The sequence below is a fragment of the Schistocerca gregaria genome, chromosome 1, assembly GCF_023897955.1.
Source record: "Schistocerca gregaria isolate iqSchGreg1 chromosome 1, iqSchGreg1.2, whole genome shotgun sequence".
Classification (NCBI taxonomy): domain Eukaryota; kingdom Metazoa; phylum Arthropoda; class Insecta; order Orthoptera; family Acrididae; genus Schistocerca; species Schistocerca gregaria.
In genome coordinates this window covers 826860891-826881872 of record NC_064920.1, presented here as the reverse complement: position 1 = coordinate 826881872, position 20982 = coordinate 826860891, and the positions used below count along the sequence as shown (strand labels likewise).

The 20982-nt window shown below is 41.0% G+C and overlaps 1 protein-coding gene across 4 annotated transcripts in view; it reads right to left on the bottom strand.

The window, feature by feature from the left end:
* LOC126271809 (DDB1- and CUL4-associated factor 6-like) overlaps window positions 1-20982 on the bottom strand; it is a 191834-nt gene that overhangs the window by 74192 nt on the left and 96660 nt on the right. For all 4 annotated transcript variants that reach the window (XR_007549149.1, XR_007549150.1, XM_049974180.1 and 1 more), the window contains exon 9: window positions 16449-16564. Coding sequence is in view for 2 of the 4 variants with exons in the window: in XM_049974180.1 (XP_049830137.1) it covers window positions 16449-16564 (116 nt within the window). In the remaining 2 variants the exon portion in view is untranslated. The remainder of the gene's footprint in view (window positions 1-16448; window positions 16565-20982) is intronic.

Sequence of the window (20982 nt, the reverse complement as noted above, 5' to 3'; positions counted from 1 at the left end):
CAGATAGACCATATATTGACAGACAGGAGGCATGGATCAGATGTAATGTATGTTAGAAGCCAACATGGAGCTGACTGCAATTCAGACCATCATCTAGTGAGACCTAAGTAAAGGCAAAGGATCTCACTACTGATTAAACAAAAAGGCCACAAACAGACAAGTTTTGACATTAATAAACTAAAGTCAGAAGAAATATGGAGAATGTATCAGGCAAAAATAGAAGAGGGGATTAAGAACAATACCAACATATCAAATGAACATGTAGAAATAATGCGGAAACAATATAAGACTGCAACCCTCGTGGGAACTGGGGAGGTTTTGGGACATGTACAGACTCAAAGGAAGGCAGATTGGTTTGATGAAAAAAGTATGAGAAAAATTGAGAAGCGTGACATATCATAAATGAGATTTCAGAGAAGATCTAGAGCAAATCTGAATAGATATAATGAGAAGCACAGTGTAGGTAACAGGGTTTCCAGAAAGAAAAAAAGAACACTAGAAAAAAAAATTGGAAAAAATTGAACAGCTAGGAGAAGAGAAGCAAGTATGTGAAATGTACCAAAAGATTAATGAAAGAAAGGCTGTGTTTCAAGCCAGAACAAATATACATAGAAATAAAGAAGGAGATTTGATAGGAAAGAGTAATAAAATACTCGACAGATGGGCAGAATACTTCCAAGAGTTACTGAACCCAGAAGTAGAAGGACTAGAACAAGAAGAATTGGTGGAAATAACTTATTATGGACCAGAGGTCTTAACACCAGAACCCACTCTGGAGGAAGGGATACAAGCCATTAAGACCTTAAAAAATATTAGGGCACCTGGAGAAGACCAGATCCAGGTGGAACTTCTCAAAATGGTGGGGAAGCATTGTGGAAAGCAATACATAAAGTAATACTGAACATCTGGAAAGATGTGGTGGAAAACAGCTATTATGTGCCCCATAAATAAAAAAGGAGATAAATTAAACTGTCAGAATTACTGAGGAATATCCCTGCTAAATACTACAGATAAAGTGTTCTCCAAGATCCTAACTAGGAGGCTTACTCCCTATGTGGTTGAGAGAATTGGAGACTATCAGAGTGGATTTAGAAGAAATAGGTCAACAACTGACCAAATATTCACACTGAAAAACGTTATGAACATAAAATAAACATGCATCAGCTTTATACTGATTTTAAACAAGCCTATGATATCATCTCAAGAGTGACATTACGGAATGTGATGGAAGAGGCAGGAGTACCTAAGAAGCTCGTTAAGCTTACTATGAAAAGTAAAAATACATGGCGAAATCTCCAGAGAAGTGGAAGTGAAGAAGGGACTGAGACAGGGTGAGAATATCTCCTCACTGCTATTCAACCTCTGCCTAGAAAAAGTCGTAAGTCAGATAGAGATAAATAGAGGAGGAACCATATTTAATCATTCACTGTAGTACCTGGCCTACGCAGATGATGTGGCATGACTCGAATGAAACACGGCTGTGCTGGCTGATGCCTATCAACAACTGGTAGTCAGTGTCAAAAAGACCAAATATATGGCAATGACCAACGAGCAAAACCCAACAAATCTGAGGATAGCCAACAAGAAGTTTGAAAGTGTGAGAAACTTCAAGTACCTCGGATTGACTATCACAGAGACAAATGAGATCAGCAGCGAGATGAAAGCTGGAATAGCAGCAGGCAACAGATGCTACTTTGTCACACTACCCATGCTTAGGAGTTCACTTCTATCATGAACGTCTAAAATCCTCATTTACAAAACAATTATAAGACCAGTTGTTATGTATGGTGCCAAAACATGGACCATGACTGCAAATGAGGAAAGGATCCTTAGCATTTGGGAGAGAAAGGTTCTGCATAAAATATACGACCCAATATACGATCAAGAAGGTTGCCGCATCCGTACAAATACAGAATTAGAACAACTTTTTGAAGAACCTGACACTGTCACTACCATTAAAATAAGAAGACAATCCCCTGCCACAGGGATCATACCCCAGTGGAAGACACAGATGCGAGAGCTGCCCAATCCACCCACCCAGCACCATCTATTCCAGTACCATCACAGGTTTATCCTACTCCATCAGAGGTCAGGCCACCTGTGAAAGCAGCCATGTTATATACCAGCCTGCTGCAACTACTGCACACCGTTTTACATCCCAGAAAGAGATGGATGGACAGAATTGAAGAAGACATGGAAAAGCTGGGTGTCAGAGGATGGAGATGGGAAGCCATGGACTGGATAGAATGGCAGGATATCTGATGCAGGTCAAGGCCCTCCAAGGGCTGTAGAGCCGAGTAGTAGTAGTAGTAGTAGTAGTAGTAGTAGTAGAGATTCATCAGACTGTAAACAAACAAGTTTTTGTACAAAAAAATTAATTGTACACATAAAGTGTCTAAGTATAAAAGAATAATTTATGAAAAGTTCTGGTTGATAATTTTGAATTATTTAGGAATAAAGAAGATGACTCAACAAAAGGCAGAAGTGCTGTGTCATCAATACGTACACAAACAAAAGGTACAGAGGTTAGACAGCTTTTGGATTACACTTCCATTTTCAAGCTTGCAGGAAAAACACACACAAACATATACACACTCACTCACATGTACACAATTGTCTCCCTACGTTGTGCTCTGTCAACTGCCAGCTTTTCTCGTCCATTGTGAGTGTACTACGATTAGGTGGCGGTGTGGGGTGGGATGACAGATGGAGAGATGTGGGAGGCAGGGAAGGAGAGGGGGGGAGATGCATAGTGGCTCATGGGAGAGTGGGGAACTGTCTGCAAGCTAGATAGGTGTGTTGGTAGAGGGGGCAGGTGGCAGACAGCTGAGCATGTGATTTCATAGACTAGGGCGTAAGATGACAGCACACAACTAGCTGATGTGGAGACACAACAGGAAGGTTCTGGGAGCAAAGGATGTGCTATAAGGACAGCTCCCATCTGTGCAGCTCTGAAATGCTGCTGATGGTGGGGAGAATCCAGATGGCACAGGCTGTGAAGCAGCCATTGAAATCTCGCAGTTTGTGCTCTGCTGCATGTTGTGCCGCTGGGTGGCCCACCTTGTTTTTGGCAACAGTTTAGTGGTGGCCATTTAATTTAGTGGAAAGATGGTTGGTTGTCATACTAATGTAAAACCTTGTCCAGTGCTTGCAGCAGAGCTGGTATATAACAGTGCTGCTTATACTTGTGGCTCAGCCTGTGGTGATGTACATTAAGCCTGTGAAGGAACTGGAGCAGATGGGCTGGGTAAGTGGATTGGGCAGGTCTGCACTGGAGTCTTCCACGAGAGTATGATACTTGTGGCAGGACACTGGGGGTGGGAGTGGCATAAGGATGGACTAGGATGTTGTGCAGCTTAGGTGGGAGGCGGAACACCAAAATATTGGGAGTAGTTGGAAGTATCTTGGGTAGGATGTCTCTCATTTCAGGGGATGATGATAAATAATCAAAGCCCTGACAAAGGTTGTGTTTCAGTCATTCCAGTCTGGTGTGGTACTGGGTGACAAGTAGGGGCACTTCCCATATTAAAGATACCAACCACTTCCTGCAACGGCTTTCCATCGGCACACCCTTACCTCCCAGTCCGCTACTTGTCATTGTTGTTGCAACATCTCCATACACCAACGTCCCTCATGCCCATGGCCTTACCACAATTAAACACAACCTATCCCAATGCCCAACAAATTCCAAACACACCACGTAATTCCTCATTCACTTAACCAACTACAGTCTAATCATTAACTACTTCACCTTTGAAGGGAAGATATAGAAACAAATTCATGGCACAGCCATGGGCACCTGTGCGGCATCCTCCTACGTAAATCTCTTCATGGGCCACCTAGAGGAAACATTCTTAGCTTTCCAAAACCCCAAACATCTGGTCTGGCTCAGGTTTACTGACGACATTTTGATAATCTGGGCTCAATGCCAGAACACCTTTATCCTCATTCCTTCATAACTTCAACACCTTCTCTCCCATTCACTTCACCTGGTCCTCCTCCACCCATTGTGCCACCCTCCTAGATGCCCATCTCCGCCTCTCAGATGGCTCCATCCACACTTTGACCCACATCAACTTCACCAATCGCCAACAGTAACTGCACTTTGAAAGCTGCCACCCCTCCCTCACCAAAAAATCCCTCCCATACTGTCTAGTCAACTGAGTAGAGGCATCTGATGAGAACTCCCTCGCTCAGTAATCTGAGGGCCTTACAAAGGCCTTCGCAGACAGGCAATACCCTCCAGACCTAATTCACAAACAAATCTCCCATACCAATTCCCCAAACACACCTGATTCCCACATCTGTCCCAAGAACCAACCATAAAGAAGCTAATACCATCCCAGAGTGGAAGGACTTCCTCACATACACCTGATCTTTACATCCAACCCAAGAGCCAACCACAAAGAAGCACTCCCCTTGTCACCCTATATCACCCTGGATTAGAACGGCTGTACCATGTCCTTCGTCAGGGCTTTGGTTACCTATCAACACGCTCTGAAATGAGGGACATTATACTCAAGATACTCCAACCATTCCCATAGTGGTGCTCCACTGCCCACCGAATCTCCACAACATCCTCGTCCATCCTTATACAACCACCACACCCAATTCCCTGCCACAGGGATCATACCCCAGTGGAAGACACAGAAGCGAGAGCTGCCCAATCCACCGACCCAGCACCATCTATTCCAGTACCATCACATGTTTATCCTACTCCATCAGAGGTCGGGCCACCTGTGAAAGCAGTCATTTTATACACCAGCTTGCTGCAACTACTGCACACCGTTTTACATTGGTATGACAACCAAACAGCTTTCAACAAGAATGAATGGCCACCGCTAAACTGTTGCCAAAAACGACGTGCACCACCCAGTGGCACAACAGGCAGCAGAATACAACATGCAAGATTTCAATGGCTGCTTCACAACCTGTGCCACCACTTTTCTGAGTTGTGCAGATGGGAGCTATCCTTACAGCACATCCTTCACTCCCATAAACTTCCTGGCCTGACCGCCTCCCCCCACTCAATAGTTTCTGTGTGTGTGTGTGTGTGTGTGTGTGTGTGTGTGTGTGTGTGGGCGCGTGCGCGTCACAGACCATCCCCTGCCTCAGTACCCCCACCCAATTTGTGTCCTCACATCTGCTAGTTGTGTATTGTTATCTCATGCCTTAGTCTATGAAATTGAGTGCCCTGCCATCTGCCACCTGCTCCCCTCTACCTGCATCCCTACATAGCCCACAGACGGCATCCGCTCTCCCACGAGCTACTAGTTGCTTCCCCCCCTCACCCCATCCCTACCTGCTACCTGACACCTCTTTCCATCCCTCACCCCACCTCAAACCACACAGCCACCTCACCACAGTACACTCACTGTGAGTGATGAATGAGCTGGCTGTGGACATGCACACTGTAGGGAAACAGGCTTCTTTCATGTGAGTGAGTGTGTGTGTGTGTGTGTGTGTGTGTGTGTGTGTGTGTGTGTGTTAGTGTGCCTGTTTTGGTACATTTGTAAAAAGTAGTGCATTCTGAAAACCATCCAAACTCTGAACCATTTGTTTGCATACCTATCGATGACAAAGCACTTCTGCCCTTTGGTTAGTTGTCTCCTTTATTCCTAAATAAGAAGATCAAAGTAGCTGCACATATAAGCTAAGATAAAAAAGGGAAACATTGTTAGCAAATATCTCGAGAAGTTCTTGACAAATGTTTCACTCAATCCAATCTAGCAACTGTCATGAATGATGATGATGTTGATGAAATGATGAGGAAAACACAAACACCCAGTGCACGGGCGGAGAAAATCCCCAACCTGGCTGGGAATCGAACCCAGTACCCCATGATCCAGAGGCAGCAACGCTAGCCACTAGACCATGAGTTGTGGACATCAGCACTGACAATACTGCAAATAATTTAATGCTTTCAACTTGCATCCCTAGAAAGCATCACCAGTAGTGTCCATAGGTAAGCAATATGCTGCAATTGTATTGACTGTATACTGCTGCACTGCATTTTAGTCTAGTAGTAATGTTTACTGATTATTGGTAGTACAATGAGCACTTCCATGAGTATATATAAACACATACCAAACTTCATCTATTCTCAAACAACTACTGAGCTCAGAACAAGAATCACACACTTAGTGGATTTCTGTTGTACTTAACCAAGACCAGAAAATTCAACAAATTCAATATCAATTTTCAGCCATAGGCTGCAACTTTTTACCCTGCACTAGGGACTTCAGTATTACAAAAAGGAAACTAGGGAAACAGGACAGTGTGTTTACTGTGCATGATATCATACAAGTGATTCTTACAAGATCAAAACAAGGTAAATTTCTCATTAGAGTGGCTGCTGCTTCTGAAGTACATCTACATCTACATTGATACTCTGAAAATCACATTTAAGTGCCTCACAAAGGGTTCATCAAACCACCTTCACTATTCTCTATTATTTCAATCTTGTATAGTATGCAGAAAGAATGAACACCTATATCTTTCCGTAAGAGCTCTGATTTCCCTTATTTTATCCTATTTCCTCTCTAAGTAGGTCGGTGTCAACAAAATATTTTCGCATTCAGAAGAGAAAGTTGGTGATTGGAATTTCATGACAAGATTCTGTCGCAATGAAAAACACCTTTCTTTTAATGATGTCCAGCCCAAATCATGTATCCTTTCTGTGACACTCTGCCCCATATTTTGCGATAATACAAAACATGTTGCCTTTCTTTGAACTTTTTCGATGTACTCCATCAGTCCTATCTGGTAAGGATCCCACACCGTGCAGCAGTATTCTTAAAGAGGACGACAAGCATAGTGTAGGCAGTCTCTTAGTAGGTCTGTTACATTTTCTAAGTGTCCAACAAATATAACGCAGTCTTTGGTTGTTCATAATTGTACACCTAGATATTTATTTGAATTTATGGCTTTTAGATTAGACTGATTTATTGTGTAATGGAAATTTAACAAGTTCCTTTTAGCACTCATGTGGATGACCTCACATTTTTTGTTATTTAGGGTCAACAGCCACTTTTCGCAAAAAAATCAGATATCTCTTCTAAATAGTTTTGCAGTTTGTTTTGATCTTCTGATGACTTTATTAGTCGATAAACGACAGCGTCATCTGCAAACAACCAAAGTCGGCTGCCCAGATTGTCTCCCAATTTGTTTATATAGATAAGGAACAGCAACGGGCCTACAATACTACCTTGGGGAATGCCAGAAATCACTTCTGCTTTACTCGATGACTTTCCATCAATTACTATGAACTGTGACCTCTCTGACAGGAAATCGCAAATCCAGTCACATAACTGAGACAATATTCCGTAAGCACGCAATTTCACTATGAGCCGCTTGTGTGGTACAGTGTCAAAAGCCTTCCGGAAAACCAGAAATACGGAACTGATATGAAATCCCTTGTCAATAGCACTCAACACTTCATGTGAATAAAGAACTAGTTGTTTCGAACCATGCTGACTGTGTGTCAATAGACCGTTTTCTTCAAGACAATTCATAATGTTCGAACACAATATATGTTCCAAAATCCTGCTGCATATCGATGTTATCGATATGGGCCTGTAATTTAGTGGATTACTCCTACTACTTTTCTTGAATATTGGTGTGACCTGTATAACTTTCCAGTCTTTGGGTACGGATCTTCTGTCGAGCGAACGGTTGTATATGATTGTTAAGTATGGAGCTAATGCATCTGCATACTCCGTAAGGAACCAAATTGATATACAGTCGGGACCAGAATACTTGCTTTTATTAATTGATTTAAGTTGCTTCACTACTCTGAGGATATTTACTTCTATGTTACTCATGCTGACAGCTATTCTCGATTCGAATTCTGGAATATTCACTTTGTCTTCTCTTGTGAAGGCATTTCGGAAGGCTGTGTTTAGTAGCTCTGCTTTGGCAGTGCTGTCTTCAATAGTATCTCCAACGCTATCATGCAGGGAAGACATTGATTGTTTCTTGCCGCTAACATACCTCACACACGAGCAGAATCTCTTTGGATTTTCTGCCAGGTTTTGAGACAAAGTTTTGTTGTGTAAACTGTTATAAGCATCTTGCATTGAAGTCCGCACTAAGTTTCAAGCTTCTGTAAAAGATAGCCAATCTTGGGGATTTTGCGAATCTTTAAATTTGGCATGTTTGTTTTGCTGTTTCTGCAACAGTGTTCTAACCTGTTTTGTGTACCAAGGAGGATCAGCTCCATAGTTTGTTATCTCTCAATTGCTGCCAATACTATTTCTTTGAATTTAAGCCACATCTGGTCTACACTTATCTTATTAATTTGGAATGAGTGAAGATTGTTTATCAGGAAGGCATCAAATAAATTTTTATCTGCTTTTTTGAATAGATATATTTATCGCTTATTTTTCGAGGATTTGGGGATTACAATATTCGATCTCGTTACGACAACCCTGTGTTCACTAATCCCCAAATCAGTTTTGATGCTCGTTATTAACTCAGAATTACTTGTTGCTACAAGGTCAAGTGTGTGTTCATGTGGGCTCATGAACCATCTGCTCGAAATAATTTTCAGAGAATGTGTTTAGCACAATTTTGGATGATATTTTATGCATACCTCCGGAATTAAACATGTCTTTTCGCCAACATATTGAAGGTAAATTAAAGTCACCACCAACTATTATCATATGAGTCGGGTACATGTTAGAAATCAAACTCAAGTTTTCTTCGAACCTTTCAGCAACTGTATCATCTGAATTGTGGGTTGGTAATAGGATACAATTATTATTTTATTCTGGTTGCCAACAATGACCTCTGCCCACACTAACTCACAGGAAGTATCTACTTCAATTTCGCGACAAGTTAAACTGCTTCTGACAGCAGCAAACACGCCACTGCCAACCGTGTTTAGCCTATCCTTTTGGAACATCGTTAGGTTCTTCGCAAAAATTTTGGCTGAGCTTATATCTGGCTTCAGCCAGCTTTCAGTGCCTGTAACCATTTGAGTGTCAGTGCTTTCTATTAGAGCTTGGAGCTCTGGTACTTACCCAACACAGCTACGACAATTTACAACTGTTATACTAATGGTTCCTGTATCTACATTCTTCCTGTGTTCAGCCTGCGCCTTTTGTGATTGAAGCCCTTCTTGTGTTTTCCCAAGACCCTCTAACCTAAAAAAAAAAGCCCAGTCCACGCCACACAGCCCCTGCTACCCATGTAGCCGCCTTCTGCGTATAGTGGACACCTGACCTATTCAGCGGAACCCGAAACCCAAACACCCTTTAGCGTAAGTCGAGGAATCTGCAGCCTACATGGTCGCAGAACTGTCAGAGCCTCTGATTCAGACCATCCACTCGGCTCTGTACCAGGGGTCCGCAATCGGTCCTGTCGACTATGCTGCAAATGGTCGGCTCTGCTTTCATCTTGCAAGCGAGACTGACAGCCTTTACCACTTCTGTTAGCCACTCGAAACCAGAGAGAAACCCTTCTGATCCACAGTAACACACATCATTGGTACCGACATGAGCAACCACCTGCAGTTGGCTGCACCCTGTGCTCTTCATGGTATCTGGGAGGACCCTTTCCACATCTGGTATGACTCCACCCGGTAAGAACACAGAGTGCACATTGGTTTTCTTACCCTTCTTGTCAGCCAACTACCAATAATCCCACCCTCGGTGACTGCCCGGATCTTGCAGGCTGAGTGGTTTCCTCAATCAGGACAGGCGACAGTATCTGGCATCAGCCACAGACAGCACCTGGAACTTGTTAGTCAGGCAAACCGGGGAGGCCTTATGTGCGGCCGCCTGGGAAGTCTTTCGCTGCCTGCTTCGCCCTGGGGCGATCACCCACTCGACAACAGGTGAAGGGACAGCCTCAGTGCGAGCAGTAGCTGGGTTGGCCACCTGTGAGGACCGATCGGAGGACTCTGACAAGCTGGAAGTCCATTAGATCCCCACGGCTGGCCCACAATAGTGGTGCCCATCCACTGCAGCCTCAAGCTGTGTAACCAAAGCCATCACAGCCTGAAGCTCAGAGTGAAGTGTCACCAACTCGGCTCGCATCTGCACACAACAATCGCAGTCCCTGTCCATACTAAAGATCATAGTAAACTAAACTATGCAGATAAACAGACTATCGGCATGTGCTACGCAACTCTACTGTAGACCCTGAGGAAAACATGATGAACTGTATCTAGTAATACACAGATATTCAAAAACCTAACTACCAAAGCACTCAGGTGAAACTAAATAATTTTCCCGATTAGGAACTTGTAATATGTCACAAAGTCGGTTTACTTTCCGACACAAATGAAAATGCAAGAACTGTGGCTGTTAGATATTAAATTTACATGCAGAAACTCAAGAAACTAAACTATTAAAGAGCACAGACGATATAATAAAATTCTCTCCTGGTTAGGAACTCGTAAATGTAACAAAAGCAGTTACTTCCTTGTTGCTGTGTATCTCGGACAGCTACTACTGCCTGACTAGGCTTCAAATCACGGTGACAACAGTACTACAGCACAACCAGAATTTTGTAAGAAACTATAAGTACTGGAAGGTGACATACATATCAGCAAATTTTGATTCCTGTTTTTGATAACACCATAAAACATTGTGTTACAACTTCTACAATGTTCAATGGACTGATCAGTCATATTTTCCATCTGGGCCTTCAACGCAATTTGTTGGCTGCACAAGACAAAAGTTAAATCAAGGACTTGAGAACTCCAACATTATATGTCTAATGAACAGCTCCATTACCATGGAGAAATACTGAAAATGCCTGCAAAGAACAAGTCAAGATGACGAGTAAATAGGCTATGATCGTAGAACAATGCATTAATATTGTGAAATGTAGAACTGTACATTTTATATTGTATGCAGTGAAGATAATGTTAATGTGATTAAAAAGAAATGTGTGAATTTAGTATCTTTTACAGGTATTTCTTTAAAAAGGCTTCAATTTACAGCTTTTGAGAGTTAATTACAGTACCAAACTATAACATTAGAAATTCAATTTTTTGTCTGACATTCATATTTGTGTAACGGAACATAACCAAAATTATACTATTAAGACATATGTTATGTAAACTCAAAGACAAAAAAAAATGACACCCCACAAACGAATTACCTGAATGAGATGGAACTTGGTAGATGATGTCCATCTACAGACAAACAAATGATTATAATTTCTGAAAACTTGGATGTTTTTTTGAAGAGGATAAACTTCACAAATTGAATAAGTCAATAACAAATTGGTTCACCTCTGCACTTATACAAGCAGTTATTTGGCTTGACACTGATTGACAGAGTTGTTTGATGTCCTCCTGAGGGATACCATCCCAAATTCTGTCCAATTGGCAGATGAGAACATCAAAATCCTGAAGTGGGTGAAGGGCCCTGCCCGTAATTCTACAAATGTTCTCAATACGGGAGAGATTTGGTGACTTTTCTGGCTAAGGTTGGGTTTGTCAGGCATGAATATAAGTAGTAAAAACTCTCATCACAAGCGGACGGGCATTATCTTGCTGAAATACAAGTCCAGGATGGCTTGCCGTGAAGGTGTGACAAAATGGGATGTAGAACATCTTCGGCATACTGCTGTGTCGTTAAGGTGCTGTGGATGACAACCAAAGGAGTCTAACTATGAAATGAAATGAAACCCTAGGCCATCACTCCTTACTGCCAGGATGTACAGGGGGCAGTATGGTACCCCACCACTGTCTGGGACATCTCCAAACATGTCTTCACTGGTCATCAGTGCTTAGTTCGAAGTAGGACTTGTCACTGAAGACAATTTCACTGACACCGAAAATTCTCATGACTGAACAAAAAGAAGATTGTGAAAATATTTGTACTGACACTTTGAATACCATTGAAAATGATCCTAATTTCTTGTAAAGAGTGATAAGACATGACAAATCTTGGTTTTTCAGTTATGGTCCAGAAACTAAGAGCCAATCCATGCATTGAAAGAGCCAGCTTCACCAAGAGCAAATAAATCTCGAATGAGCAAGTCAAGACTTAAAGCATGATGATTTTTTTTTTTTTTTTTTTTTTTTTAATATTCATGGTATTGTGTATCTTCACTGGTTCCTGAATGTCAAACTATTAATCAACATTACTACCTTGAAGCCCTTTCTCAACTCCCTGAGAAAACAAGGAAGAAATGACCAAAATTGTGGAATAACAAGTCATGGGTTCTGCATTAAGACAAAGCACCAGCTTGTACCGCACTGTCTGTTAAGAGGTTTCTAGTGATGTACAGCATCCCAGTGTTAGACTACCCCCTTATCTGCCTGACCTAGTACACTACGATTTATCTGTTCCCCAAGGTAAATTTGCATTAAAAGGAACAAGACTTCAGTCTGCTGAAGCAATGAAAGAAACAGGAAGACTTCCAGTGCTGTTCCCATCAATGGAAAATGTGGTGTCACCGCCAGACACCACACTTGCTAGGTGGTAGCCTTTAAATCGGCCATGGTCCGGTAGTATATGTCAGACCCACGTGTCGCCACTATCAATGATTGCAGACCGAGCGCCGCCACACGGCAGGTCTAGAGAGACTTCCTAGCACTCGCCCCAGTTGTACAGCCGACTTTGCTAGTGATGGTTCACTGCCTCCTTACATTCTCAATTGCCGAGAAGATAGTTTAGCATAGCCTTCAGCTACGTCATTTGCTACGACCTAGCAAGGTGCCATTATCAGTTACTATTGATATTGTGAACTATGTACCGTCAAGAGCGACGTTCATCTTTAATGGATTAAAGTTAAGTATTCCACCAGATACGTCCGTTTTTCTAAATTCTAATTTCCTTGTCCTGTTCCAGACGTCACGCCAGCCTGCGTGAGCTAAACACGTGGCTTTCGGCCTCCTCTAGTAACACAGTGTTGGCTCTCCTGCCAACCACAAAAGAAAATTTACATGGTGTACTGCAGGGAGAGAGGGACAGGTGTTAAGAGATGATGAAGATGCCACTTCAAAGTTTGGTAATCCCACCATTTAATTAGTTAGATCTAAAGAAGTGGTGCTTCCTTGATGATTTCAATTTACAACAATATTACTCATTGTGAATCTCAGCACAGTTAACTAATGTGAAAGTCCTCATCTAAATACTCAGGCTTATGAATCCCTATCATTGTGATCCATTTGCATTCTGGATACTGACTCATTCTGGTAGAAAAGAAATCTGTGATGTGGACTCTTAGTGTCCTGATTACATTACATAGACTGCATTTAGTGGACTTACCAGAGACTTTAAGCCACAACAGATCACAGACGAGTCAACTTCAACGTTCTCAGTATGGCTTTTGTGCCTTTTTCAATTTATTAGCCCAGATACAGTGCTGACATTTGCATTCTTTCTTAACTTATCCACATACAGACAACTTGTCATTCATTAAACTTCTAAACCACTGCAAACAAATTATAGGATTGGCATTTCTTTCTTAAGAAAGTCAATTAGACATGAACTATCAAGGAAAGACTAAACTGAAGAGCAATAAGATATGTGAAACAAAAAGAAGTTGTAGATCAGTTGGTGCTGCTGAGTAATGGTGGTGACAGTTATGATGTCATTTACAGCAGCAACACCATGACAAACTGGGCAATTCTCTTTCAATGGAGACATGGTGCAAACATTCTTGAAAATGTTTAAAAAAAAGTATTCAGCAGAAGTTAAAAATTTGCAAATAACACAGGATGTTAAATGTATTAAGTAGTTTTTCCCTCAAAGAGGGAAGTTTTTTCCCCTCAAAGAGGGAAGGTTGAAGCTTCAAGTTTCTATTACAGCATGTGGTGATACATATCTCTCCTGAAGAGAGACTGTATCCCTATGACCATATTATCAACAAATGATACTTGCAACTGAGGATTATAAAATAAGCTATCATACATAAAAGTGTATGTATTGTCCAAGGTTGTTATTTTTATTAGGATGTGGTGAGCTCAATCACACAGCACCACATCTTCAACATGGATGGTAATCACAGCAATTTCACACAAGTAAATACCTGCTCAGACCTGGAAACAATTGTGCAGTGGATCGCTGGCTGCCTCTGAGATGGAAATGTGTTCCCCAGTGTAGAAAGAAATAACTGAAGTTCAAAAGAAAGACTCTTGATTAACCTTTGCCATTTTTTATGATTATGGTTCTGATTCAGATATTATATGTTCAGTCAAGAAAATGTTCATGTAAAAGAGTTAATGTATTTTTCAGAAAGAGACTACGAAAGTTATTAATACTCCTGAAATACTGCACGTTATTTGGTAGGTATTAGGAAATGTGGTATAGCAGTTTTTAACAGCAACACAAGAACAGAAGGGTCAGAAGTCTGGGAAGAACCAAAGACCATCATGGTAAAGAACAAAAAGAAGAACTACATTAATATTTCTATGTTAGCACACCACAGGTGTCTGCTTTTATTGACACCTAGTGATAAATGTTGGAGAAAACTTATGATTTTAAGTTACCATGTATTCACATGGATACATTTTTTCAAGTTTTCTCCCTGTTAAGAGAAATACTGACAGTTGCTAGGCAATATACATAACGCCAATTTGGAAGTAATTTATGCCAGTATTTGGTTCCTGTGGATGGGCTAGCCCTGCACACCAGCTGAAGTATAAATAATTAGTATGCACCTTAAGTATGTTGTTTTAAAAAATGCTATTTATCAAAGATAGATTAGTTACTGCTCAACCTAAGAAGGGATGGGCTTGAATATGCATGATGACAGAGTCCAAGCAGGATAGGGTAGCTGATGTGCAGTGACCAATTTTTGTTCAAAGCACTGAGCGTGGGGGGAGGGGGGGGGGGGGGCGGGGGCAACAGTTGATTAGAAGACACTTGTGAGGAATAGTATCAAAAGCTTTCAGGAAATCTAAAACTACGGAATCAATTTGATAACCCCTGTCAATAGCATTCATTACTTCATGAGAATAGAGAGGTAGTAGTGCTTCACAAGAACGATTTTTTCTCAATCCATGCTGACCATTACTCAACAAATTGTTTTCTTCGAGATAATTCACTATGTTATAAAGCAGAATATGTTAAAAAACTCTACTGGAAATTGATATTAGTGATATGGGTCTGTAATTCGCCGGACTGCTCCTGTTTCCTTTCTTTGGTACTGGTGTGACTTGTGCAACTTTCCAGTCTTTAGATACAGATCTTCCGATGAGTGAGCAGCTGTGTATCATTGTTAGATATGGAGCAATTGTATCAGCTTACTCTGAAAGGAATCTGATTGATATGTAATCTGTACTGGAAGCCTTGCCCTTATTAAGTGATTTAAGCTGCTTTGCTACACCAAGTATATCTAGCGTTAAGTTACTCATATTGGCATTTGTTCTAGATTCAAAAATTCTGGATTATTTTCTGCATCCTCTTTGGTCAACAAGTTTTGGAAAACCATATTTAGTAAATCTGCTTTAGTGGCACTGTCATCAGTGACACAAATGGCATTTCCCCAACAGATCTTCCTGCAACCCTCGTCACTACCTCTCCCCCCACGTGTGTCTTGCCGTCTGCGCAGAGAGCCTATTTTGGCATCACTTTCCCCTAGTGAAATCAACTAAAAGATGATAGGAATAATTTTACAACAGAGGCTGCATATGTCACACAGAAAAGAATGTGGTGGGAGGCTATAGGTCAGCAAACACACAAATTGCAAAGAACATGAAAGTTTCTAATGGGAGGCTGCAGAAATCAGTCAGCAGTTACAGTACAAACATTATCAGGATAGAAAATTTTGCAGAAGGATTGCAATGAGTCCTGTACAAACTACAACTGGTAAATCAATTACACACAGAAAGGGTTGGCAATAAGTTATAAATTTTATGATTGTTAACAATAAAGGTAGGACTTAATCATAGTGAATTACTGTAAGTGATTAAATGCCATTTAATTTTTTTTTGAGAGAGTCTAGACATACAATAACTAGATATGGGAATCAAAGAAATATGCTGCTGTCAATAAGATCCACCATGACAGCTGTAATATTAACATGTTCAGTGCCATTCATAAATTATGAGGAATGTGTACTTTTCTCTCCACTGAAAGAATTGCCACAGAAACATGCACTGGAAACTACTGGATAATCCTGGCAAAGAAAGGAAACAAAGACTTGATCTTCCAATATGATGGGTTCCCACTATATTGCTCCATAAATGTAAGGAACAATTGGAATTATAGCTTGCATCAACTGCACCTAAGAGTCATGCAAAAACGTAGACATTCTCTCTTTGAAAATTTGATAAGATCATGAGATTAACTTAAGAGATGTTGAAAATACATCTCTACAAAATTAACACGCTTTATTTTAATTAAGGAACCGAGTCAGTTAATCAATTATATTATTTAAATTTTGCTTGCAGCAAACTTCTCCTTCACACTAACTAAATACTTATTCTAATTACTTTCACATGCAAATGTAAAAAAAAAAAGTGTTAGCATATATTTTACCTGTTGCGGTAGGCGATCTTTCACGTGCAAGTTCATCGCCCACACCTAACGAGATTGTACCACTTGACGAACTTTTGTCAGAGTACACAAGGCGAACAGCAGGTTCAACGCCATGTCTGTAATGAACACACCACAGATGTTTCAATGGCAGTGGAATGTGGAGAACACAAATGTGACAACATACTGTTGCAATAAAACATGCAGGGATAACATTACTTGCCATTCATATCCACACCATTATGATAAAAAAAGAGCATTTATACCTATAGCATGACTCAAGCGTGTAGAAAAGGTTTTGGAGAAAATCCTCCTCCACAATGTTTTACACACACACACGCACACACACACACACACACACACACACACATACACACACACATACACACACAAGTGTACATGAGAGCTAAGTTAGAGAGTGTATCAGTGTCTTTGTGTGTGTGTGTGTGTGTGTGTGTGTGAGTGAGTGAGTGAGTGAGTGAGTGAGAGAGAGAGAGAGAGAGAGAGAGAGAGTTTTGGTGTGAGAGAGAAATGGCATGGCAGGAGGTTAACCTTTTGACTGCTTCCTATGAGATTTCAAAGTCACAATCCATATACTGCTTTGTCACACACCTCACCATGCAATGAGTGCAGAATAATTTCAATACACTCACCATAAATATTCTAATGCATTAATGCAGAACCGATTTACAGTGGATAACAATTAATTCTAATTTTGGTCACCAGGTGCAAATCTGGCACTGTGAATTTACGAAACACACATAGAAATGTTTCTGTATGTAATGAATTAGGAACAGGATATGGGCAGAAAAGGTCAAACAAGTGAGAAAGACATAATGTTAATTTTATTATTGATTGCCACTAACACAATTTGTTCAATATGAGCACCAGAGATGTCGATTAATGCTGCATCCATAAAAATGACATGATCAACAGTTGATCATAGTGGTTCTCGTTGAATCTGAGCAACATATACCTGTGTACCGGCCTTCAGATCAGGTAGAGACTGAATGTGTGTCTTGCAAATGGGTTCTTTTAGGTATCCTGACAACCAAAAGTCACATGGAAAACCTTGAGATAACACACGCATGGAAGTTTTCACTTCCCACTGGGTGGGAGACATAAGGTGTTGACCAAATTTTGCATGAAAACAGTGATTTCCACAGAGTTCTGCTCTTCCATTGTAGGAATCACGTGCTTGTACAAAAAGGTGTCAATAACATGCAAACATTGTGGTACACCTGACAGGCTCTCTGGGTGTATTCTCCTTAAAGAAGAATGAACTGAGAATAAATGTGCTTGAGCATCCACACAGCACTGTCACATATGGCCAAGCAGTGGCTCTTTGTGCACAACATATGGTTTATTCACTGCACAGTGTATTCACTGCATTGTGTAGTGTAAAATTTTTCTCATCACTCAACAGAATATTGCCCAGCATATGCCATCAACTTCAGTTCGTGCCAGAAATTGAACAGTAAATTCAGAATGTTGCTGGGGATCTTGAGGTCTCAGTTGCTGCACTGTCTGGCTCTTGCACGGGTACCAGTGTAAAATCAGTCACAAAACTTTCAATACTGTTGACCATAGGATGGAAAATTCTTGTGACACTGCATGTGCACTAGCATTACCCAAGGCACGTGCTTCATGGCCAGTTACAGCAGCAGCAACCTCATCAACAACTTCCACCAGGATAGGACACCTTCTTCTTCCAGGAGCCACATCAAGCTCACCTGTGTTTTTTGAATTTCATTATCTTCTTTAAACTATTTATGACATTTGGCCTCTCCGCAGACCTTTCAGTCAGTGATACTCTCTCAATGCAGCACTGTCACTTCTGCTGTTCACATAAAACAGTTTCCTTAATAAAGCACAGTCTCTTCTCCATAGCCATACTTTTCTCACACATTATGGTCAAATGACAGCATGCATGTCACACCATCATACAAACAGCATACAGCAGTAGATTTCCATCTGGTGGCCACAACTGTAAATAATTTGTTTTCCAGCATAAATCAGTTCTGCACTAATGCATTAGCATATCTACCAAGTTTTGTTGTGATAATTACAGCCCACACTGGACCTTCGTAAGTAGCTGAAAAGTAATTGCAAGCACATGGTATTTGCAATATCTGCACTATCTACTGTAGTTTTTCGTAGCAACATAGTCTGTCAGGAAGCCCAAAACACAGAACTAACAGAAACAACAGGATGAATACTGCGATCTCAGTATATTGAAATGCCACATGTTGCATTTATACCCAGGCCGCTGAAACTTTGCACTTGACACACGCATCTCAAGCTGACAGTATAAAAGGTTAACAAGTAAAGAACGTGAAGCGCGAGCACTAAGCATGGGACGTGAACGAATACCTGCCGCACTATCGCAGCTGGTCATAACGTCAAAGTTCCCGCGTTGTTGGCTTTATTTGGGCTGAACAAAAAACAATGCATGTTGTAGGTAGATTCTATTAAGTGCTTGCATTGAACTGTGCTTTGTTTTGCTGTTGTTTATAAAATTCTGATACTAAAAAAAAATTCGTGACAATTCTTTGGGTCAAGGTACGTCGCTAGACAGAGAGCTCATGAGTCTTACAAACAAGAGAAAGAATATACAAGTATTCAAGGACAGGCATCAGTTCCTACCAATAAAGATGTGCAACGGACATCAAAAGTTTGCAAAACTTTAAAGATGTAGACATGAGCCGTAATGATCCCAAGCCGTCTGGATCACATTATATATTTTTAGCAACTCACAATTCATGGGAAGAAGAAAAAGCAGCCTCACCCTGTCACTGAGATTCTGTCAAGACTGGTGCAACTGGCAGGCATACTTATGCTTACTACAGCAGGAAAGACTATCCTACAGTAGGAAACTTACTAGTGTCATTAAAAGAAAGTGAATTTTTCAGGAGTAGGAAAATGCTGCTAAAAATTGTGCTGAAAAGAAGGACTTCTGTTACAAAACCATTTCTTATATATACTGTCATTGCTCAATAGTTTACATTTATGAAATGAAACAGAAAACAGTATTGTCTGTTATGTGCATGAACACTGCAGTTGCAACCTCACTACTGCAGTATAGGCAACCTAGCTTAACGTAATGCGAACTGTCAAGTGCAATGTTTCACCGGTGCAGGTATAAAGCACACTATAAATTATGGTGAAATCCCTGCAAAAACACCAACATCAAATTGATAATGAAGTTGTATAATGGACAGGGAAATGCCACTCTCAAGCTCAGAGTATATGTTAAGGTGTGCTGACCTCATATCTGACCACAGCTAAATGTTAACAGAGTGTACATCTCGAAACTTCCACAACATTCAATCACACCACAGTCACATGGGCACTGAACTGCTGTAGCAGAGCCACACAGTCAAAAGGTTAAGAACAGTCATACAAATCTGAAAGATGTATGGAGGTGACTAGTACATACAAAGGGAAAATCAGTGGGGTATGAGCCATTAGGGAAACTGCCAAGAAAATACTATTGGAGATACATGAAGATCCAGAGATAGAAAAAGGGAAAAGGAAAGGAAGATCTGAATGAGTCAGAATGGTATAAAAAAGTACCAAGGTATGGAGGAAGGAGAGAGGGTAAAAATGGGTGAAGAAACAGTACTCATGCACACTAAGACCACAGGTGTTCCTGAAGCAAAGAACACTTGCTATAAGATAATGAGAGAAATTGCCAAAGCAATATTTCACTGCCTTCCTTGTCCATCCCTATGTGGCTAAGGCTTCCAACCCCTACCCAGAAGATCATAATCCCTGCAAAAGACCCAGGTTCAGGAACTGTCCCATACATAAATCTACCACCTCCAACTCTAGTGCTATGCATTTCCTGCAATGTCAAAGGTAAAGGCCAAATACGAAAGCAGTCAGTCAGCTTCCAACTGGACAGCAATCATTATACAGTGTTCTATTTGGGTATGACAATGAAATGATTATCCACCACACTAACAAATAACCAATACCAAACTATGGCCAAGAGTCAATCAATACAACCCAATTGTGGAGGTCATTGCTCAGCTACTCAAAATACATGCAATTTGGATACCCTCCCCTCAACAACCATTCTATTGGAGTGCATGGAACTATCCTGCAACATACCCTTCATTTCCACAATCCTCCTTACCTCAGTCTCCACTCTCCTGTTAACACCTCATTCTACAATCCTGCTCCATCTGAAGTGTCTGAATACAATTATCTCAACTGTATCTTCCCAACCTTATCTCTGTTTCTCAATACGGAACCTCCTCCTATCCCATAGAGTAATTTCTGTAATTTTCTGGTCAGTCTCTTACTATGGTCTCTATATGTTTGTGTTGGGGTTAGCAACTTCCCTTGTGTGCATGTACATGTTCCACACCCGCACAATCCTTCAAAACTTCTTTTTATTACCTGCCCCCCCCCCTCCCCCAACCCCCCCCCCCTCTCTCTCTCTCTCTCTCTCTCTCTCTCTCTCTCTCTCTCTCTCTCTCTCTCTCTCTCTCTCTCTCTCTCTTGCCCATGCCCCATCAATGACTCCAAT